The sequence below is a fragment of the Stigmatopora nigra genome, chromosome 11, assembly GCF_051989575.1.
Source record: "Stigmatopora nigra isolate UIUO_SnigA chromosome 11, RoL_Snig_1.1, whole genome shotgun sequence".
NCBI lineage: Eukaryota > Metazoa > Chordata > Actinopteri > Syngnathiformes > Syngnathidae > Stigmatopora > Stigmatopora nigra.
Window position 1 is genome coordinate 1093589 of NC_135518.1, and position 24305 is coordinate 1117893.

At 40.3% G+C, this 24305-nt stretch overlaps 1 protein-coding gene across 3 annotated transcripts in view; it reads left to right on the forward strand.

Moving 5' to 3' along the window:
- The window catches only part of LOC144204667 (aryl hydrocarbon receptor-like), a 39759-nt gene extending 15846 nt beyond the window's left edge, over positions 1 to 23913 (forward strand). The window contains exons 3-11 of one of the 3 annotated variants that reach the window (XM_077728770.1): positions 753 to 856; positions 4750 to 4839; positions 4960 to 5068; positions 5342 to 5460; positions 5649 to 5851; positions 5936 to 6045; positions 6176 to 6317; positions 10272 to 11662; positions 18731 to 23913. In XM_077728770.1, the coding sequence (XP_077584896.1) occupies positions 753 to 856; positions 4750 to 4839; positions 4960 to 5068; positions 5342 to 5460; positions 5649 to 5851; positions 5936 to 6045; positions 6176 to 6317; positions 10272 to 11631 (2237 nt within the window). In that variant the 3' untranslated portion in view covers positions 11632 to 11662; positions 18731 to 23913. Of the gene's footprint in view, positions 1 to 752; positions 857 to 4749; positions 4840 to 4959; positions 5069 to 5341; positions 5461 to 5648; positions 5852 to 5935; positions 6046 to 6175; positions 6318 to 10271; positions 11663 to 13249; positions 13354 to 18730 lie in introns of those variants that run through there. The other 2 variants (XM_077728769.1, XM_077728771.1) reach the window with 2 other exon arrangements.
- Positions 23914 to 24305: the final 392 nt, after the last annotated feature.

Consider the following 24305-nt stretch of genomic DNA (forward strand, 5'->3'; position numbering starts at 1 on the left):
ACTTTCTTTGTTCTGTTAGCCTGGCTTCTTTCTGCTATATATAAATATATATAGGAGGCATACAGCTCAGTCCCCCTGCCCCCACTGGGGCACTCAGACCACAAACTGGTCCAGGGCTTTTGGGTCTGAGGAAAAAGAGAGTCTGAAGATGGTGCAGAAGGAGTTGAAGAGAGAGATAAGGAAGGGAAAGGCCATCTACAAGAGGGGTCTAGAAAACCATCTCCAGAGAGGCAACGCCAAAGAGGTCTGGAGGGGCTTGAGGACCATTTCGGGCCATGGCGGCAACAGTGAGAGAGACCCAGAGTCCGGAGACTGGGAGCGGGGCAATGAACTGAATCAGTTCTTTAACAGATTCAGTTCTGTCCCCACTCCCCTGACCACCCAGACCAGAAGCAATTCTAAATGAATGTTGTTATCTGTAACTTTTTATTCTAAATGAATGTTATCTGTAACTTGTCATTCTAAATGAATGTTGTTATCAGTAACGGGCCGTATATGGCCCGTGGGCCAGCCAAGGTTGAAAAACTTGTACACACACACGACGGGGGGCGGGGCGAGTGCGTCGGCAAAATGTCCTTCGGCTGGATAGTCGGTCGGCTAATTAGTCGTTCGGCTAATTCTATGTTCGGCCAGATGCCCCCTCGGCGATTTGTCCCTCGGCCAGACGTCAGTCGGCTAAATGTCTTTCGGCAAGTACACCGGCCACGTTTATTAACACCCCCCAGTGACCTATACCCTTCCCTCTCTTTTAGCGACAATAAAGAACAGCAGCAGCCATGGATTTCAAGGAGGCAATGGAACTACTAGCAACAATTTGCTCACCAGAGGCTTTTCTGAAACAGACCTTCTGCTCCAGGTAAACAACAGATTGTAGGTTTTGCCAATACAGTGGTAACTCGAGGTGGTACGAGCTGAATTCGTTCCGGGACTGAGCTTGTATATCGATTTACTCGTAACTCAAATGAACATTTTCCATATAACTAAAAACAAATTAATTTGTTCCAACCCTCTGACAAAACACCCAAAACAGGATATATGATAAGAAAAACATTTGTATTTGTTTCAATTCACCATCTAGTAACAAAGTAACAAATAACTAGTGGTTTAATAGTAATAAGATGTGTTTAATAGTACTAAAATTAGATGGATTTTGTGTAAGGGTGGGGGATTTACACAGCAACGCGCTCGTACCATAACAAACAAATTTAAATGAACTTAGAGTACAATGCAGATAAACTCAAAAATAAATTTATTCTTACCTCACACTAAACTTAACACTAATTTTGTTTTACATTTTATACCTTTTTTCTCCCGGATTGGCTCTATTTGCCCTGCCTCCAGCCTGAATTTCAGATGCAACCAATCGTGGGTTGTTTGCTTTTGTCTTCCCTTCAAATTATTCTCAAATTGATTCACACAAATGTCCTCACAATAGGATAACGCACGACCACTTGCCAACTTGCCCGGCAAATAGAACTCTCGTATTAGCGAACAAGCTCCGCCATTGGCACTGACTAATGGGAAATATAAAACACTGAAAAAATGCAATGCTCCGCCCAGTGCTCGTAGACATATTACATGAGGGAGTTGTGACCAGAAAGACAGTGCCCATTATTTTCTCATGAGCAGCCTCTCGCATCCGTTGTATGCTCATATAAATTTTTTTTTAAAATATAATGGATAATGGATGACTTTATTCATCCCGTATTCGGGAAATGTCATTGTGGTAGTAGCAAGAGGGTGATTAGACAGAACAGCAAAGCAAAAGCACAAATTACAAAGCATATCAGAGTAAATGTGATCATTAAGAATCACCAAATCAAATCATTAAGACATAAAAGCAGCAAAAACACAAAACGAGCAAGAGTGGGCGGAGGTGCCGGCGGCTGCCGCTTGAACGGTGCCATCTTGGTTGCGGTTGCTCAAATGGATAAAGACTCAAAAAGACGTTGTAAAATTGGACAAAAACTGGAACTACACACAGGAAGTCTTCCACCAGATACGGAACTTCTGAAGACTGACCAAGATAGAGAATATGCAGTCACTCTTCCAAGTTGCTCAGTAGTCTGGAGCTGAAGACAAATGTATTAGAGTAGAGCCTCTCGACTCTGTTGCTGGTCATCGCCGACAGCTCTTCCATCTTATCCCAGGATGGAATGGTTGGTCAGAAGCGTTGCCTCTTCTCCCGGCACTTTTGTCCAGCTCCGAATCTCCAGCGGAACCGAGGTGTTGATCCTTCTGCTGGGTATTGTAACAGCTAGTCCCATGTGTGTGATAGCGTAGGCATTGCTGGCTGGTTCCCAAAAAAATAAATAGCAGAGAGAAGCCAGGCTAACAGAACAAAGAAAGTTGTAAAAACATTAAAGTAAAATGTATAAAGTACAAAGTAAAGTAAAAAAGAATGTATTAAAAAATATTAAAATGTAATTTAAAAAAAGAGGGGCTATAAAACACGAAAAATTAATAAGGGTGGACAGAGCTACTGCCACTGGCGTCCGCGTAACAGCACCATCTTGGAATAGCCCAAAATTCTACACTTATATTAAATTGATGGTATGTCCGGGCACACGTATGTCGAGGTATCACTGTGTGGGATTATAGTGTATATCTGTCTAGATTTAGAGTTCTATAATAAACTTTCTCTATTTATAAAATGAAGTACAGTAGTTTGATAATGTGGGTACCTTATTTAGCAAAAAAATAATTCTTTGACATTGTCAGTTAAAACTGTGCATTGTCTATGTTAAGGTCTTTACTTTCCGTATTTACTCTCATATAAGCCGCATGCGCCTATAAATTGCACCCTTGAAATTGTTACATTTTACAATTTCTCACATATCAATTTCTTGATGATATTTTGCAATTTCACCTAACCAAACATGCCAGATTGATTGATTGTTCCATACATCCGCTATGAATATTATACAGACGCTCCCCTACTTACAAACAAGTTAGGTTCCGAGCGCTTGTTCATAAGTTGAAAGTGTTCTTAAGTTGAAATTGTTCAAATTGAAGTTGATTCAGTGCTATATTTTGTATTATAATTTATGTTTAAGGCCTATATAAGTATATTGAAGGTTTATATAAGTGCATGTATATGTTTAAGGCTTGTAAAAGGAACCAGCATTGGTTTGTACTGAAAAAAAACATTTAATAAAATGGAGAGAATACACACAGTACTGTATACATACATTAGAGAGATGTAGAGAGAGATTCACGAGAAACTGGACAAAAGAAGCTGTCTAATGACGATTACACAGTTTTCTTTTTTTTCCATCATAAATGCAGTAAACACTGTATGGCATCATTCAATTGATTTGCAACCTTTGTGCAACGTTCAAAATTTGGGTCCTGCTGCTCGATCTTTGTATAAATGGTACTGACGGTCGAACAATTCAATTTGTATTCCCGTGCAACGCTCACCACTTTCTCACACACATCAAGCTACTTTATTATTGTCACTTCCGTTTCATATGAAATGACTTGCCTCTTCCTTGCACCTCCCTCACTAGAAGCCTTTCGCTTTTCACCAACCATATTGAATAATGGATGCACAAAATATTTAATGATAGAAATGAAAAAGTTTCTTTGCGTAAGTAGGGGAGTGTCTGTACACATTATACTGAGAGATCCAATTGAGACCAATGGGAAAAACCTTCAAAATATGATACTGCTGTTTGGATAATGGCTCATCTCGTCATACTTGGGAAAAAATAGTTTCTTGTCAAAAAACCTTCTTGTGACATCCTTTGCTCCTATTTACATGAGGGAACTCACTGTGTTTCAGACAAAGCTCGGGAAATTGACCTATCTATAAGAATTGGGCGGCCAGGTGGGAGGGTGATTAGCGCGTCGCCCTCAGAGTTCTGGGGTCGATTCCAGGTCGGTCCTCACTGTAGTGTTTGCATGTTCTACCCGGGCCTGCATACGTTTTCCTCCGAGTATTCCAGTTTCCTCCCACATCCCAAAAACATGCATTGGTAGGCTGGTTGGACGCACTGAATTCCCTCTAGCTATGAGCATGTATGGTTGTCTGTCTTTTTGTGCCCTATGATTGTTTGGCGGCCGATTCAATATTTGCCGATAACACTACTGTGGTCGGACTCATCTCAAGATCTCTTTGCGGTGCTCAGTGAACAATCTCACACTGAACACCACAAAAACTAAAGAAACAATCCTGGACTTTTGCAAAGACCGCACAGATCTGGCCCCACTCCTCATAAATGGAGTATGTGTAGACAGTGTCCGGTCCTTTAAATTCCTGGGGGTCCACGTCATGGATAAGCTCACCTGGTCTACAAACACCACGGCAGTAGTGAAGAAAGCCCAGAAACGACTCAATTTCCTCAGGGTACTCAGGAAGAACAACTTGGACACTAAGCTTCTAGTAACCTATAGAGACACTGTGAAGAGCATCCTGGCGTACTGCATCACAGTTTGGTACGCTGGAAGCACGGCAGCAGACAAAAAAGCCATGCAGAGAGTTATTACCCCTGCCCAGAAGATCTGCTGCTCTCTTTTTTTTATTTTGAAATAAATGACTGTATCGGCCACATGACGTCATCGTGTCATGGCGTCGTCAACTTGCAGTTTCGTGCATGTCGTGTTTTAATGCGCATGTAAGCCGTACACTCGATTCAGTCGTCATTTTTTTGTCCGAAAAAATTGGCTTATATGCGAGTAAATACGGTAATAACATGTGGAATCTCACAAAACATGACATCTAACTTATAACGGTTGACGTCGCAGGCGCTGAATGGGTTTGTGTTGGTGGTCACATCTGAGGGGTTCGTGTTCTACACGTCGTCCACCATCAAGGAGTACCTGGGCTTCCAGCAGGTAGATGTATAGCTCTTGTAACTACCTACATTCAGTTGAATGAGAGCGAGTCTCAAAGTTTTTGACCAAGAGTGTAGTAGAGAATTAGGTAGACTATGTCTGAAGTGGTTCCCTGTACAGTCGGACGTCGTACACCAGAGCGTGTTTGAGCTCATCCACACGGATGACCGCACTACATTCAGGCAGAACCTCCACTTTGCTCTAAACCCACCTGACACTGTTGGTGAAGGTACGTGTCCTTGAATCTTTTAAATCATCAGGCACAAGAATTTGCATGAGAACTTTTGTATTTCGAGAGATTAGGAGGCTGTTATTGAAAAATATTTTGAGAGATTTGATACCTGTTATATTGCAACAATTACTTTATCTATTTTACAACTTTTGATGGAATTTTCTGACTAAAATGGTACAATTTTTAATATAGTTCAATTGTAATATTGTAAACTGGAAATGTAACTTTTCTGTTTGTTTGTTTGTTTTCTTGCATTGACGGGCTTCGAAGACTGCTTGAGTAGAGAGTACTACAATCCTGAACAACTTCCTCCAGAGAACTCCTCATTTCTGGAAAGGACCTTTGTGTGTCGCTTTCGTTGTCTCTTGGACAACTCCTCTGGTTTTTTGGTGAGAAACGCCAAAAGATGCAAAGATCCTAAGCACTGTAGCTGTATAGGATTGGATTGGATTGGATAACTTTATTCATCCCTCATACGGGAAATTTCGTTGTCACAGTAGCAAGAGGGTGAGGATGCAGAAATAGGAAAGGCATTTCATGGTAATTCTATGGTTGCTTTCTGTCATCTTTCCGCCAGGCTCTCAAATTCCAAGGTCGACTCAAGTACCTGCATGGCCAAAGTGTTTTCAGAGACAATGGGTCACACAGTAAACCGCAGCTCGCACTCTTCTCCATCGCCATGCCCGTCCAGTCTCCATCCATTGTGGAGATACGTTCAAAAATGTTGCTTTTTCAAACAAAGCACAAACTGGATTTTACGCCCTTGGGTGTCGACAACAGGTGGCATAGAATGCTTCAGTTTCCTGAAGCTTTTTGTTTGTACGTTTCGTCTGGGGAATTATGACCTTGGATTTTTCTCTGCAGGGGTAAGATTATTTTGGGCTACTCAGAGACGGAGCTCTGCATGAAAGGCTCAGGCTACCAGTTTATCCATGCAGCTGACATGATGCACGTTGCTGACAATCACACACGTAGTATGTCAGACATTTTCCAGCAATTTTGTAACTTGGATTAGAGCAGACCTATATTGATGCAATTTCTAACTTCAGGAAACTGTTTGGATGTTTGTGTGTCCGTGTGTGTTTGCATTTCTACATTTTATAGTGATAAAAACTGGTGAAAGTGGCCTGACAGTTTTTCGTCTCTTGACTAAGTCAGGAAGTTGGATTTGGGTCAAATCTAACGCCAAGTTGATCTACAAAGGAGGAAGACCCGAGTTCATTATCGCTTATCAGCGAGCAATGCTGTGAGTATTGCTTTACTTTTTACTACTTCAGTGAACAGATTTATGTTATGTTATATCATAGGTTTTAGAACAATTTTTCCCTCACAAAATAATAGTAACATTAAAATAATTTACAATAATCCTTCGAATATCGCGGTTAATGTGGACCAGACAGCTCGCAATAATGGAAAAACGCCCTCGGCGTCGGCCGGGTCATGGACGCCCCGTGCCGGCGGCGTCGGCTGGGACTTAGGTGGCCTGTGCCGGCGGCGTCGGCTGGGACTTAGGTGGCCTGTGCCGGCGGCGTTGGCCGGTGCTTCGTCGGCCCCTACCCGCAGCGTCGGCCTGGGCTTTGGCGGTCGTGCCCGCACCGTCGGCCCAGGCCTTGGCGGCCATCCCGCGGCGCCGGCCCGGGCCATGGCGGCCGTGCCCGCGCCGTCGGCCCGGGCGTCGGCCCGGGCGTCGGCCCGGGCTTCGGCGCCAACAATGGTGTGTTTCATCTCATTGTCAGGGTCAATGTTGTCGCCGTGGAGTTTCATAATGGTGATTCCGGCTTTGCCAAATGTTCAAACTACAGTGCTTGCTTTGGTCCAGGCATTGACAATCCATTCTAAATTGTCACATAACTTGTGTGGTGCTGCCGGCCTGTCTTTATATAAAACTTCTATGTTTGTTATCCGACATCCATAGCTTCAGCTGTTCGCAATGCTGCTTCTCTTGTCTGTTCTTCCGGTTTCGATCCATGACTTGTATTCATCTTCCAAGCGTTCACGCCCGCATTATGTTGTCGTTGAAATCAGTCATTTTCTCTGTATAGGTGTTGTTTCTTTGATTATTGAGTGTTTTTGAGGATTAAAAGCTGTCTGGGTCATTCAACATTTTGAATTTAGTCCATACACAAGGTGCACCAACTGATTCGTATTGTAGAGAAAAATTTAGAATTTTGAGTGCGTGCTAGAGGCCTGAAAATATTGGCTTCTCTTTCATTATGGATAAATTATAGAAAAGACATAACAGTCAACATCTTTGTTCGTCACTTGATGAAATATGACATAGGATAGTATGTTTTCTGAAAGAAAATATTGGTTATATCATGCACATTGGGTTTTCTTCCCAACTCAAAATCAATCAAACGTGGCAAACCTTGGGGAGCTTCGCTACTATTTTTGTACTTTGAATCACTCTTTTTATTAAGTACTAAATCAAAAACTACAACAAGAGCTTTTCCCTGTTTCCTAATTGTTATTGCGATGTGACTTGCGATTTATTTTATTTTACGCGCTTTTGCACTAAAATGTATGCTATAATCGCTCGAATATCTGGGATAATGTAGACCAGACATGACCGCGATAATTGAAAAAACGCGAAGTAGGCTCGTCCCATTATCACTACATAACATACTACATGTTTTTGCCCCTGTACATAAATACAGGTACAAAAGTGGAATTATCAAGAAGTCTATTCATTAAATATTACAAATATGGGTATATGAAAAGACAGAGACAAAGTCATATATTGATATCAAAATATATCTATTAATTACAAAATATTGCACATACTTTAAGTACGTACTTCCAATGAAAATAGCTCCTCTCTGCTTGATTTAAATAATAATGAAAAATTAACAGGTTATCAGGATTATAGTTAGAGTCTATCAGATTCAAGAGGCTTTGGATCATTGATGAAGCAGGAGGAGCTTCCTTCTATGAGCGTTTTTTGGTGCAGAAGGAGCATGGGGACTGCCATAAATAGGCTTATGTTTAAGGACATGAAACTGTCAAGACGATTGCCAATTTCAATGGAACAGACCATGTTGTCATCATTGCGCCGAAACTGTTGTTTAAGTCTGTGCACCAGTTGAAGATCTCCAGCAGAAGGAAGACCACGTTCTTCATCGGCATGCTGGTCCTAGTGTGCTGCCTCTTCTTCCGCACTCCTGTGTTGATACCCTCTCATCGTGCCAGCTCCACTTATCTACGGCATAAATCCCTCATAATGCTGTTTCATTTCTTAATTTATAGTAGTTACCACTCGCTTAGCATTTTGAATTTTTTTTCCTCCCATCTTGTGAGTTTCAGAATGAATTTACCTGTTTATCTTTTTTCAATTTTGAAATAAATGTCCGTATTAGCCGCATGGTCTTGGATCATAGCGCCACGGCGTCACCTTTTTACGCGCAAATAAGCCGTACCCGAGATTCAGTCTTCTTCTTTTTTGATAAATGCGGCTTATATGCGAGTAAATACGGTAAGTTTATTCATTCTGAAGAAACCGGATTGAAGTGCAATAATTTGGTGTATCGTTTAGATACGATGACAATATTACCTGTGCTAAAGTAAACATGACTGCACTTGACTGTTTACTACAGTGCTTCTCAATTATTTTCTGTTAGGCCCCCCCTAGCAAGAAGAAAACTATTCGCGCCCCCCACTTCCCACCGTGACTATAAATAAAATCATTTTATAAAAGTGTTATAGGTACAATATGTGAAATGTTGCACTCTCACAAACATGACAGAAGTAACAATGAGAGTGCCACTGCCAGCTACTGTTGTGGATGCGCAATTACACTTTATACTAGTACGCCCAAATAAAATCCTGTTCCTCAGGGTTACACGCGCCCCCCCAGGTATCGCACCGCGCCCCCCCAGGGGGGCGCGCCCCACTATTTGAGAAGCACTGGTTTACTATGACTGTGATTAGGTGGTTGTGTAGCTAATCTACAAGGACATAACTTTAGCACATTAGTGCAAACACTTTTTTTTGTGTGACTCGTTCAAAGGCAAAACAAATATTTGAGCCAGAATTGCCAAAGTGGACTTATTAATTGGTTTTACTACACTGGCTGATTGGCACACCTTTTGGATTAACGTATTTTCTTGCTTACACGCCGTTGTTGTCGCTTAAAAAATTATGACTGAATCAAGGGAACAGCTTAAATGCGCACAAATTAGACTTGGCATGCACAAAACTGCAAGGTGACAAAAACGAAACGGCATAAGACAATGCGACCAACAGTCATTTATTTCAAAATAGAGGAAAAGGCAATTTATTTTGTCGATGAATGAAATTCAAGAAAAAAATGAATCGTTTCTTCCATAAAACGTGAAAAACTCACTTTTGCCTGCCTTTGCTCGCTCAGGGCGCCGCCATCTTACCAAGGGATGGCAAACTAGATTGCTTTAGACACACATCTTGGTTGTACTGCTAATGTGACTTCCTTTTTGAATTTGTATAGTGTAGGCAGCAGCCTTTTGGAATGTGCAATCCAGCACACGATCCTTTTGATTCATACAATACTTCAGAAATACCACATGCAATTTTTCTTAAAAGTTTCCCTTCAAAGTAACACATTTCTACTCCATATTAAAACCATAACTATGCAGGTGAGAAATGTGATTTGGGGGCCGTCTTATACGAGAGAAACTGTAAAATTGCAAAAATGCAATTTTAAGGGTACGGCTTATTCGCGTAGGCGGATAATATGCGAGAAAATATGGTAGTATACATTTCTTAGGCCAAACTGAGGCTTAAGAGGCCATGGCATGCATGCATCTCCTGAGGGGAATAACATTCACTTCCTGCGTGTCTCACTCATATTCACACAGCGAAGCCCATTAACAATAACATGGTTCCTTCCATCTTAAATATGTACTGAAAAAATGCCACCGTGTAGATTCATTAATACCGTAATGGCGTGCTACGCCTTAAGCATATTAAGGAACGTCAATATTTAGTAGGCATTTTCAACGGCAACTCACAAGTATAGTATTTCTCCACAGGGATGTGCACAGTGCAAAATTCAGCTTTTATGTTAAATTCAGGGTTTGACATTTTATCTTTAGCTTTCTGCAAAAACTGTTGGCAGAAGAAAGGTTGTTTATAATGCCGTTTGATTAAATTCCTCCATTTGCCCATTTTAAGATGCCTTTGTATAATTATTATTTGAACATTTAACATGCTCTGTGTGTTCTAGCAATGCCGAGGGGGAGGAGTACCTCCGCCAGAGGAGGTTGATGCTGCCCTTTAGCTTCACCACAGGCGAAGCAGTGCTTTACAACAGTGGCCCAATGATAAACCTCGCACAGACACAATTCAACAAACATTTCAACAATAATGATGACAAGTACGCCGGCAAGGACACTGAGTTCCCCCGCTCACTATTGGACTGCTTCCTCAGGCAGGACGAGTCTGCCTACAGGCAGACAGAAGAGGTGACCTTAGCAGTGGATGAGATCTTCAGGGAGAGTGGAGCGCTAGTGAGTGTCCCTTGCAACGCTTGGCAAGAAACTGGTTTGGCAGCCACTTCTAGTGCCCAATCTATAATTAAAGAGGAGGCCAAGCATTCAGTGATGGCTGTCATTAATAGCCTGCAGGATATGGCACATAAGGGTGACTTTAAGAGGACTCTGAAAGACCTGGTGTTAGACGATTCTGAGTTGATGCAGATTAAAGAGTCTCTCATGCAGTTGGGTGAGGAGGGTGACCAACAAGAGAGCGTGCGGTCTGAGCTGGACAACGTCCTCCTGTGTGAGATATTTGATTACATCGATGCTGTTTTGTACAAGGAGTGCCCTTCTACTTGCGTGAAGCAAGATGCCATCATGCCTCAACCACAGCAGTTCCCGACAACACCACAAAATAATTTCTATTCTGGGCAAAATTTTGCAGAATCAGCTCGGACATTCACCAGTGCAAAGGAACTTTCCGACTGTCAGCCCCTGCCAGTTCCTCCAATTGAGCTCAGGGCTCATCAACAACTACAACTCCATAACATTTTTAGCCCTGAAATTGAACTCCCAGAAATTATTGTGCCTGATAGGTCTGCTATTGGTGGTCCGGTACCCTTTTCAGGCTTCGGACAGCAGCAGCAGCCGGTTCAACGCCATCAAAATATTAGCCACTCTATGGTGCCGCCAGTTTCTTGCAAGGATTTCAATAACCAAAATGCTGCAGTATCCAACCTTAAAACTTTTAATTCGCCGTGGTCACATACCCAGTACAAGGTTCCCCATCAGACTATCTCGCACAACGATCCTGTTTTTAAAAGCCATACATTCCCATCTTCCGAAACCTGGCCGAGGGTCTCTAGTGGGCCACACAATGCAAAGCAGGCTGGGCAGGCATGCGATCAGGCAGATCAAAGCAGCTGCATGTACACATTGCCCCTGACGCATGTGCAATCCTCCCACCAGCGTCACCCACATGGCAGCTGTTACGTTCAATGGGATAGCACTCAACCTGTTGTGGGCACGTTGGCCATAAGTGAGGACAACACCAACATCAGTCCGATGGCAGCATCTTCCATCTTTCTACCAACAATGGAGAATCTATAATCTTCAATGCTGCCAGGGACGATATGCACAGGTATAAATCCTTGCTTCGGCACATCTTGTTGAATACACCAGTTTGGCAGAGGTTACCTGCTCTTGTGAGTTTGGTGATGGGATTTATTGATGTAATATATTTATATTTCAATCTGGGGCAAGCCTGATATGTCAAACTGTCTAATGTCGTCCTCTCCAATAATCAGTAAGTAGCCTAAAAACCAAACATTCAAATGGGCAGAACAGAGAAGAAAATATGGCACTTCATGATGTTTTAAAATCTTTGAGGGTGGTACATAGTTCTGAGTGAAACCCAAAATGAGAATACTCTTGCGCAATGGTTCTTAACCTGGCTTCGATTGAATCCTAGGGGTTTGGTGAGTCTCTCTAGGGTTCGGTGGAGCCTTTGCCGTGGATGTCAAGACAGATTGACACATCATGTCTATACATGATTGCATGGCCCGATTGACCATCACAGTTTGCAAATGATCACGTGCAATTGTTTGGCCAATCAGTGCTGCGAGGAATTTATAGGGATGCTTTGTAGGATTCTGTGAATGCGCATATGAAACTGATGGTTTTCGGTGAATGCGCATATGAAACTGATGGTTTTCGGTGAATGCGCATATGAAACTGATGGTTTTTGGTGAATGCGCATATGAAACTGGCTTGGTCCGGTAGCTCCAACAAAGTTAAGAAACACTGCCCTAATGTTTTAAACCAGGAGAGCTTATCCGTGACGTGGACCCCTAAGAATTTGAAGGACTGGACCCTGTCTACACATACTCCATTCATGAGGAGTGGGGCCAGATCTGTGCTGTGTTTGCGAATGTCCAGGATTATTTCTTTAGTTTTCGTGGTGTTCAGTGTGAGATTGTTCACCGAGCACCACGTAGACAGTTTGTTGACCTCATCTCTGTAGGCCGACTCATCCCCCCCTGAGATCAGTCCGACCACAGTGGTGTCATAAGCATATTTCATGATGGAGTTAGACTGCTGGGTTGATGTACCGGAATTCTGAAGAAGACTCAGTATACAGCTTTGATGGGAGCCAGTGCTCAGTGTAATGAGAAAGAGAGGGGGGACCAAGTCTAACAGTTTGTGGTCGGTTGGTTAAGAAGTTTTTTATCCAGCAGCAGGATAGTCCAAGGTGGAAGAGTATCAGTCAGAATGTCCGGTATTATAGTGTTGAAGGCTGAGCTGTAATCAATCAAAAGCATCCTCACGTAATTTCCATGGTGCTCCAGGTGGCTCAGTGCTGTGTAGAGCAATGGCGATAGCATCCTCAGTGGACCTGTTTGCTCTATAAGAAAACTGGGGAGACTCAACTGAGGGAGGGATTGTATTCCTAATATGGCGGACGACCAACTTTTCAAAGCACTTCATGATCACAGGCGTGAGTGCAACAGGCCTACAGTCATTAAGGCTGTCAATGGTTGTTTTTTTTGGGGGGGGGGGGGGGGGGGGTCAGGGATGATGTTTTCTTAATACGCTTGCTGAATTTGGAATGTTATTTGTTTTATTACCCTATCCGGATGCTTTTTAGTTGCACGGAGCAATCAGGTAGCAGTTTACATTGATCGGTGATACTGTGTTTTGAAAACTAACTTTTTTTTCTTCTTCATAGATAATGGCACAGTTTTTGCTTGCCCTTGATGCATCTGCCGGTGATTTGCCATGGCAACTGACCAGCAGCACCTTTTATGCAGTATCAGCGCTTATTTCTTGAGATATATATATATATATATATATATATATATATATATATATATATATATATATATATATATATATATATATATATATATATATATATATATATATATATATATATATATATATATATATATATATATATATATATATATATATATATATATATATATATATATATATATATATATATATATATATATATATATATATATATATATTATATATATATATTATATATATATTATATATATATTATATATATATATTTTTATATATATATATATATTTTTATATATATATATATATTTTTATATATATATATATATTTTTATATATATATATATATATATATATATATATATATATATATATATATATATATATATATATATATATATATATATATATATATATATATATATATATATATATATATATATATATATATATATATATATATATATATATATATATATATATATATATATATATATATATATATATATATATATATATATATATATATATATATACTGTCTATCTATATCTATATATCTATATATACACACATATACACACATATACACACACATATACACACACATATACACACACATATACACACATATATACACACATATACACACATATACACACACATACATACATACATACATAACCACTCGTGTCTAGCTCAGATGAACTATTTGGAAACTGCCTTCTAATAGAAATGAGGTGTGAAGAAGTGAACAGAAACAACCAAAGATTTTTGTTTTGTTTTTGTTTTTTAAAGTGATGACCAGCATTTGTTGCAACTTTGTTCCTACGCTTAACATAGAACAATTGATTGTTCCTAAAAATCTACATACAACATTTTTTAATCTGATCTGATCCTTAAAAGTTTTGTTAACATCATGGAAAGAAAATGTTTAAAAGTATGTACCTCCTGCTGTCCGTTTTCAACAATGATGCATCTGATTGGGGTCATGTTTTAGTTCAAGCTACTTGTTTTGACTGGGTGCGAGGGAGTTTACAATCTGGACTATGTTCTGTTTGCCAGTCCATCCCACAGTGCATGTAGTCAAACAGCGAAATACATTCAAAAGTTTTTAACATGTGAATATTTTGAATTATGGGACGCAAACATGCCAACTATGAGTGCAAAAATCACTTGCCAGCGGTGAGACCAGCTTTAAGGGAGTTTAGTAACCTCTACATACCACACTCACACATCGTATTTTTAACGAATATATATATATATATATATATATATATATATATATATATATATATATATATATATATATATATATATATATATATATATATATATATATATATATATATATATATATATATATATATATATATATATATATATATATATATATATATATATATATATATATATATATATATATATATATATATATATATATATATATATATATTTATATTTATATTTATTAGAGCATAATTTCAATATATGAGCATGACCGCATATAGCTATCCATCCAAATGGCTAAAATGCCTGAAGCATTGCTGCACTTAGCATACAGTCCACTTAAGAACATCTGAAGTGGGAGGTCTATAAGCTTGATCTTTGTACAAGATAGACAAGTCTGTGTTGACCTTTCCCCCTGCAAGAAATGCCCAAAGAGCATGATATAACCATGTGATATTCAACTTAAGGTCCACCAGGTATGGCAGTGCTATTGGTCTGAGCTAGTAGAATATCTTTGCAATACTAGTCAGACACCCATTACTGATGCTAAACTCTGCACGAGTTGATAACTACACTAAAACTAGGAACTACTGGTGATATGAAAATACCTAAAGTTATCCAGCACATTTTAAGTAGCAACTAGTATTGTGGTAGTTGTTCTGCTTGCATAAAAGCTGACATTTCCATGTGCAATGACAGGCAGGATGACAGAAATGTACTAACGGGAAAAAGTTCAAACAATGCGTTTTAGTCATTCTACTATTGCGATGCGATCTTTCATAGTAAATAATTATGCTAGTACATTTAAATTAGAGTTAGTGTTACTTGCTATGCCTTTCTTCCGCTTGTGCCTTCATGTTAGAGAAATGTATGCATAATATACAGTACGTATATTGTTCACCAGTGGCCAAGGCAAGAACACTTTGCCTTTGTAGACTTCAATAAGGGAACATCTTCATTGGCTTTTGCACTAGCAAGAATTGGCGAGTAATGTGCCAGAACTCCCCATTATGCATCGCACTGTGAATGTACTCATACAACAAGGCAGCTTTGACCAGTATTGAATTGGACTATCCATCTATCTTACGTCTGTATTTGAGTATAACGTGCCAGATTTTGTACAAAGTAGCAAACATCGGGTTCTTGTTATACACTAATCCTGGTGAAACACTGCCCTCTGCTGAGGAAACTAGAACAACCCCCCACCCCGCACCCGGTATGTGTAATTGGAGACGTAGAACCAGTCTTTGTCTGCCAGATGGTGACAATCTACCTTTTACAAAAGCCAGCCCTCTCCCAAAAAGCATTGGGAAGTTTATAGGATAATATAGGGTTGTAAAAATTAAAATAAAAAGTTGGTGCAGGAAAACAAGTCTGCTCAGGCAGTGCTATCCTTGCTCAAAAAGAATGGAATCAATTGTTTGGTGAATCTGATGATGATCAATCAGACTTTGAAAAAGTTTAAATATTACAATGATGAAATAGACTTTAAGGATTTAAAATTGTATACTATTCCATTTGAGAATTGAATTCATATTGGTAGGGGATTGTTTTACCAGATGTGCATATCATATGTGAATAAATGTTTTGGCTTGGTGACATCTGCATCAGCATTTGCCACATACCAGTACTGATGCAAACTAAAAAAAATGTTTATACCAATTTTAGTCACAAATTATGGGTGTGCATTATATGTCGGTGCATGTTATACTCGAATAAATGCGGAAGTTAGCTACCCATCCCCATTTCACTGTGTAGGCGCAAGATGGAGGAACAACATGATGTGTGATCCCATATTTAAAATGAAAAACAGCTAGGAGACTACCTGTTAGGAGACTTGAGTCACTTAAGACACCTCAGCCAAATATATGTTTAATCTGCTTCACTTTTATTCAATAAAGTTATATTCATGTCTGTATCAAGGAATGGCAATCTTTTTCCTACTGTATAACATTTATAATAAATATGAATACATACGGTCATTTGAAAACGGCTTAGTGTGACTTTTTTCTACACCATGATAACACATTTCTCTGATTAATCAAGAAGTTCTCTTTCTGAGAGTCACAAGCCAAAATGAGTGTGGGGTATTTCACCCTTTGACAAAGGCCGCCCTAAAAAATGCAGACATGCAAAAAGCATACGAGCAAATGTGTACACTTCAAATACAGTGGTACTTCTACTGAAATACTCAGATTGCGAAACTCCTTGATGGAAAAATTTTCTCATGATTAAAAAAAATTCAGGTTACGAAATGAAAAATCTAAAAAAAAAAAAACTCACTTAAATATGAATACACTTCCTGTATTTTATTTGAGTTGCCCCTAATGTGGTGGCCTCCCATTGACCGTTCCCTAACACACCACTACTGTCCCATTGTGTTATGATCGCGCCGAAACGTCGTGCGATCAGAGGGATGAGGACCCAGTGGCGGGGAACCAGGAGGGGACGAGGCGAATTGTGCTCATGATTATAACTTTAATAACTCGGGATGCCTTACGAAATAACAAGGACTTGTGTTTGTAATCCAAAACAAAATCCGAGCATGGAGATCAGTACCTTCGCAGCGATGTGTGCAGCATGACGCAGTACGATCCGACAATGAATACCAATGCAGTCATGTTTAAATACACACATCTGGAACTAATCATCAATTACTCGCAACAGCTGGAACATAACGGCAAGCCCGGGAGAACAAACGAGCTGCTCCTGACACATTACCTCGAAGGCAGCTGCTACTCCGTTTTTCTGTTGCTTTGACTACCATTGGTCATTATGGAGTTCCAACATGGTGTTTTATGAAGTTTTTTTTTTTTATTGTGCTAAACTGTTTGCTTCCTCCTTTTACCTTTGCACTCAGCCTTCAACAATAGAAAATGTTTTTGAATCTTTATTCTTTAATTTTTTTGTTTTTATTTTGACGGCTTAATACATAATTTTATTATCATTTTTCTAAAGGGCCCAAATATTGCAAGTAGGGACCATGGAGGGCCCCCAAACCATAGCTTGAAAGGTATTCTCGCACCCTTTTTTGCTCTTTTCCCAGTGATGACAGCAATAAGGCAACTTGCCAAATAGTCCGAAACCATCTTTTATCTGAATATTACTCTTCTAAGCAACACATTTTGATGACAAACAAAGAATAATTAAGGTGATAGATATATAGCACGCCATAAATATATGATTTGCCGAGGACTGTGGAAAATAAAATTGTTAAAAACATAATTGTTAAATCAACTTTGGCAAAAGCTTGAACAACTGTGCAAACAGACACATTCTTCCAAGCGGCCACAATCTATTCGCAAATAGTGGCGATGCCTGCCACCCTTCGTAGCTGTGTTCGCCACCTATCATCCAGTGTTCCCATGCCGCTCACAACTTTGCTTTGAACGCCCGGTTTATGCCCATGTCCAGCGGTTGGAGTACTTTAGTTAAGCCTCCGGAAATGACGGCAAGCTGAGAGTTCATTTTCGTGACTTGGTTTTTGATTGCTGCTGCGAGATGGGCACGCGCAAATGAACTTAGCTTCTTCTTGACTTGAAGCTCGTTCTCCTGCTTCCTCCATTTGCTAACCATGGATTTGTTGATCTAAAATTCCCTCGCGGCTGCTAACACCACCCACATCCGCTTTCTCTATATAAGAAGAGGCTCGGCAAGAAATGCCTTCAGTCAGGCTTTGGGGCTTACACACGGCGCCCCACATTATAAGGCGCCCTGTCTGTTTTGGAGAAAAATTAAGACTTTAGGGTGCCATATAGTCGTGATGACTTAGCCAAAAGAGTCAGACATTGCAGCCCTGATCCAGTACAAAGATGGGATAGTCATATATTTTTGCCACATCTCTTGGGTGTATAACAGACATCTACGAGCACTGGGCGGACGGAGCGTTGCATTTTTTCAGTGTTTTTTCCTTCACTCAGCGCGAATCGCGGATCGATCGTTAATACGAGAAGTATATATTACTTCTTGTTGGCTGCTCATAAGAACATCAGGGCCACTGGCTCTCTCCCCGCAACTCCCTTGTGTAATGTCTTTGGTCGGAAGGTGAACCATGACAAGATATAAGTGCGAGGCAGATCTACTCACAGAGTGGATGGTAAAAGGTTAAGAGAGAAACCTATCCAAAGAACATGTAAACTGCCATGATCTCTTTTGTCTACCTTGCAGGAGGTGGTGAAGCCAGGTGACTGGATCCTGATCAAAGTCATAAAAAGGAAGTCCTGGTTCTCTTCACGATGGGAAGACCCATTCGTTGCCCAACTCACCAACCTCCACAGCAGCAAAGATCGCTGAAAAGGCGAAGTGGATTCACCAATCCTAGGTCAAGGTAGTTCGAGACGCAGTTGACTCTGAGTTTACTGGAAGTCGGACGGTGTCAAAAACCTTTGTCATGAAAAATTCATCTGACGTCTACTCACCTGCCACGAGCACCCCTCACTTAACCTTGGGCTCCCATAGACTTTGCACCACTCACTGTCAGCGGCAAACTGGGCGTGTCTGAACGCCCACAGAGACTCGAGTTGGAGAACAAGATGGTGACATACTCCCATAGCAGAGGAGAGTAAAGTGGTATGAAAAGAACAATCTGGAGAACTACTATGAAGATATGTGATATAATTTAATGGTGTTCCAGAAGAATCTGATTGTTGTGAATGAAAGTTGTTGTGTGTAGTCGTATACCCATTTCCACGGGTGTCCTGACATCCTGAATTCACTGCGTCAAGGCATCACACTTAAATCGGCAGTGATGCAGATGGTCTAAGATGCATTCCTTTGAAGGGGAGTGAACATAACAGCAGGAGATAAGAGATCAAAATCAGTGCAATTCAAACCACGTGATTCAATCTGGGACAGGGATGTTCCTGGTGACCATAAGTTGTGGTCCACCCATCCAGAAAATCACACTATCACTACTTACTACCTTAGGATGTTGCAGGACTGGATGATCCTGGATTTGAAAACAGCCAAGGATGGAGGTGTGTGTGTCATAGTCAGAGAACACTTGCACTTGCATCCCAGATGAAACTGGAGACGAAGGTAACATTACTCGTGCTATAGCTGAAATGAAAGCCTTAGCCAACACCATGGCCCAGGAACACTCAGCCGTAGGTGCATCACTGTGGTCATAGTTAACAACTGGGTCATGGTTCTCGATTCTGTTTAAATTTGCAACCCCCTTACTTGTGATTTTGTTACTGTTCTGTATATTTTCTGTGTAATCCCTTTTATGAAAGTTATGATTCGAAACACTATCCAGCACACGCTGGTAGCTTACAGTGACATACAGTATCACCGCATGGCAAACCAAACTGGAGATTCTCGCGCTCTTTTGAAGTGTGTCGAGTCTCAGTATGTCGAGTCCTCCAGGTAATGCACTTGTTTGATTTTAAAATTGGGTTTGCTCATTAAGAGGGACGCAGAGGATTTTTTCTGTACCCATTGTGATATGACAGGTTATTCACCATTTTACCTACTGTTAGGGAGATCGCCGAGGCTTCTAGTGAACATGCTCATTAGACTGTGCAACAAGTCTGATACAAATGGTCAGCAGGACTATGTGGAGTAATGAAGACGGGGAATTGAGACGTACACCATTGCAACCGAGGGCGCACGGAAAGCCGCAAAACGAGCTGAAAAGCACTATGACACTAAAGTGAGGAGTTCCGTGCTTCAACCAGGAGAGCGCATCCTAATAAAAAAAAACTGACACCAAGAGAAGGACGTAGAAAACTGTGACTTCTGGGAAGATACAGTTCACACAGTGGTGAGGCGAATGGGATCTGATCTACCAATTTATGAAGTCAGGCCAGAAGAAGGTAAAGGACATTCCAGAGTTCTGCACAAAAATCTACTGATTTCCTGTGACCATTTAGCTGTTGAGGCAACACCAGAAGATAGAAAAATGACAAAGTATGCAGAAAAATAAACAGCAGCTGGTATCTCATGTTCAAGAGTTAGACAAAGACAGTGGTGATGAACATGACTTTCACTACGGGCTCCTCCAGGTACTAAATGAGAGAGATGCCCAGGGGAAGTGAAGAGCCCTGCTTCCGGACCAGTACCTGGTGAGAGAACAAACCTGGTTGTTAAAGATCCTTGTGATGATCATTCATCATTTATCAGAGACATCTGCCAACCGCTGTGACTGAAACCTGAGGTGTTGACTTACAAGCGGCCAAGAAGGGAGAGACAGTCACCACAACGCACGACCTATGATCAGCTTGGTGTCCCCTTCTGTTACATCATCCAGCCCTCACAACAGCTGCTACCTGCTTACCCTGCACGTGGAGTGGTCCCTTGTTTTGTACACCTGTAGCCATATTACATTCAACCACCCTTTATGTATGGACTCCAACAGACTTGAGCCTACAAGGGTGACATGTCTCATCCTGGCATGGACTGTTACGGACTGTGATTACAGTTTCCATCCAGTAAACGTGTACCGTATGATTTGTGGATTGTATTTGAACTGTGACCCTTGCCATCTGGGGTTTTCATGTCATGAGTATCAGCTAACAGAAGAGGATTTGAAGTGACAAGTTCACAAGACTGTTCAGAATAACAACCAACAAGTGGAGAGATACTTGGAATGTACTGATTTCGAGACGACATTTGTTTTGTGGGGGAGAGTATGACATGTTAAAGGGTGTGATTTACACCCCATTCACGATAGCATGTTGGGGTTGTGCAACTAGTTTTGACTGGATACATAATGATATTTTTTTATTGATGCCTTGATGTGCATACCTTGACCAACGGGAGATTTTCTTCATATCAAAAAAGTTGGATTGAGGAAGTAACGCAGAATCACTATTGTGATTATTTATCCCCATTTCCAGCGTAAAGATGGGGTACAACAATCACATACTGGCAACAATTTGTGAGTCAGCACTCCAAGTGTGTTTCCCCCAAAAATGGCGTGTGGCCAAATACAGCTAGGTTCTTAAGCCAGCATAGTTTTATTATGCAGACGTCTGCATGGTTGCACTTTCACAAGATATATAGCAGCGGCGCACGGTCGACTTGCCGAAAGACATTTAGCCGACTGACATCTGGCCGATGGCCAACTCGCCGAAGGCGCATCTGGCCGCATGTAGAATTAGCCGAACGACTATCTAGCTGAAGAACATTTAGCCGACGCGCTCGCCCCGCCCCCGGTCGTGTGTGTACAAGTTTTTCAACCTCGGCCCGTTACTGATAACAACATTCATTTGAAATAAGTTATAGATAACAACATTCATTTAGAATAACAAGTTACAGGTAACAACATTCATTTAAAATAACAAGTTACTGATAACATTCATTTAGAATAACAAGTTACAGATAACATTCATTTAGAATAACAAGTTACAGATAACATTCATTTAGAATAACAAGTTACAGATAACAACATTCATTTAGAACAGTGGTTTTCAAAGTGGGCGGTACCGCCCCCCGGGGGGTGGTGTGAACTTTCAGGGGGGCGCTGACGAATAAACAGGCGAATGGGGGGCGTTGAAATAGTGAAGGGGGCGATGGAGCAATTACAGTAAAATGTGACGTTGGTGTTTGTAGAAAGACCGGAAAAATTGATTGTCTGTAATAAAAAGTCGACAAAAAAACAAGCTTTATTGAAACAAGAAACGTTGTCTGCTCGAGCGCTCACGAGCAGCGCGCATATACCGTATATCACTAATTGTCGCGAGTTTATCGTCGATGCAGGCGACTGGGGAAACCACCACCATCCAGTCAGCCGCAGAGGAGCACACAATAGCGCGCCGGCAACGCTTAACCACAGACGTATGCGCACAGCGATCGGCTTAATGCATCAGCTATCAATTTTTATGATTCGAGGTGAAGAATAAATGATAACCATTTTGTGTTTATTAAAATTGTTTTTTTTAGTCTTCAAACTGTTTGTGATTGAAGAATCAACCAATTCTTGTGACATTTAGCAATATAGTCGTTCTAGCGTTCGTTGGAAAGGGGTAAAGAGGGGGGCGTTGGCATTTTGGCCCGGCGGTGAAGGGGGCGGTGGCCAAAAAAGTTTGAAAATCACTGATTTAGAATAACAAGTTACAGATAACAACATTCATTTAGAATAAGAAGTTACAGATAACATTCATTTAGAATAACAAGTTACAGATAACAACATTCATTTAGATTAGAATAACAAATTACAGATAACAACATTCATTTAGAATAACAAGAGCATTTATTTTCAGCCAAACAAAGTAGTCATAACAGTAAGAACTATAATGACATGAAATAAGTAGTTATAACAGCAGATACTGTAATTTACACCAGTATAGAAAACATTGAGATTAATCTTTGAATTAAGGTTCTCAGCAAATTGTTTTTATAATTTCCTAAAATAATGGGAAATTATTTAAATTTAAAATTGTGTTCTTATTTGAATCGGCAAAACACTTCCACCCGATGGACAAATAATTTTACTGCAATTGGGTCCGGTACCGGGTTAATAATCAAGCACCCGGGGCTCGGTTATAGTCCATAAAAATCGCCAGTACTTTTATTTATGCCGTGGTATTCATATTTATTCATCTAATGCTGTTTTCGGCTGGATTTAAAGTCATTTTAGTGCATTTTGGGGGTTTTCACCATTGACGTCCATGGCTGTCTTTTACCGGGGAAATCACTACCGTGGGCTCGGTTTAAGCTTCCAATGAACTCCAGTATCTGTATTTAATCATTAAATGCCTTTTTCCACGTCATTTTAGCACATTATAAATATTATAAATATAGAAAATATTCCTGAATACTCTTCCCGTGACAAGAGTATTCAGGAATATTTTTATTAAGTAGCAGCACCATATTTGAACTTTGTAAGACATGCATTTGTCAATCCATTCCTGTCAACCTCTGCCGATAACTGTCTGTATAAATGGTTACGATTCCCCGTACAAACCCCCCAAAAAAACCTTACCAACACCGTACGACGCATGTTTACTCGCGATAACTCGTTTCTTACTAGGTGGCTCCTCCATGCTTGCTTCCACAATATTTACTCTAAGTATATCTACGCATGCGCATGTCATCCTTTATCGATATTGCCGTATGCACCGCTAAAAAATACATACAATTGAGGATATTTTTTGCTGGTATACCGTGACAATAGTAACGATCGATGACAGTAGCCTCGTTGGCTACCAGCCTACGAGACTATCTGGATTTTAGCCAAAACAGTTTTGTTGACATCAGTTTTCATAAATATTGGCGATTTAAAAAAATAAATTTCCCGTACGAAAGTCGTTGTACAAAGTACATGATTTGAAAAAACGTATAAAATACGTATAAAATGTACAAGTTGACAGGTATGTCAATGTAAAATTAAAACATTTACCCATCAATTTCTTTGCACTGTGGAATCATTTCTTGCAGCCGTGAGAACAAATGAAGACAAAGTAGCAGTTGTTTAATTGATAACTCTTTGGAGTTCAAGATACGCAGAAATACAGCGTGTCTCAAAAAATGTACTCACTTTTAGAATAAAATGTACTCACTTTTAGAATGACCAGAAAACCTTTATATATGAACATAGAGTGAAGTGAAATAGCATCGAATACATGAGACAAATGTAATTGAAGAATCATGTTCGCAAATGTTCACAGTGATGACCATTATTGTCCAGCCAACGCTGATAACGCTCACCAAGGGATTCGCAAATGTCGCGAAACATGTCATTAGGAATATCACGACATTGTCTTTCAATTTCAAATTTCAATGCATCAATTGTCCTTTG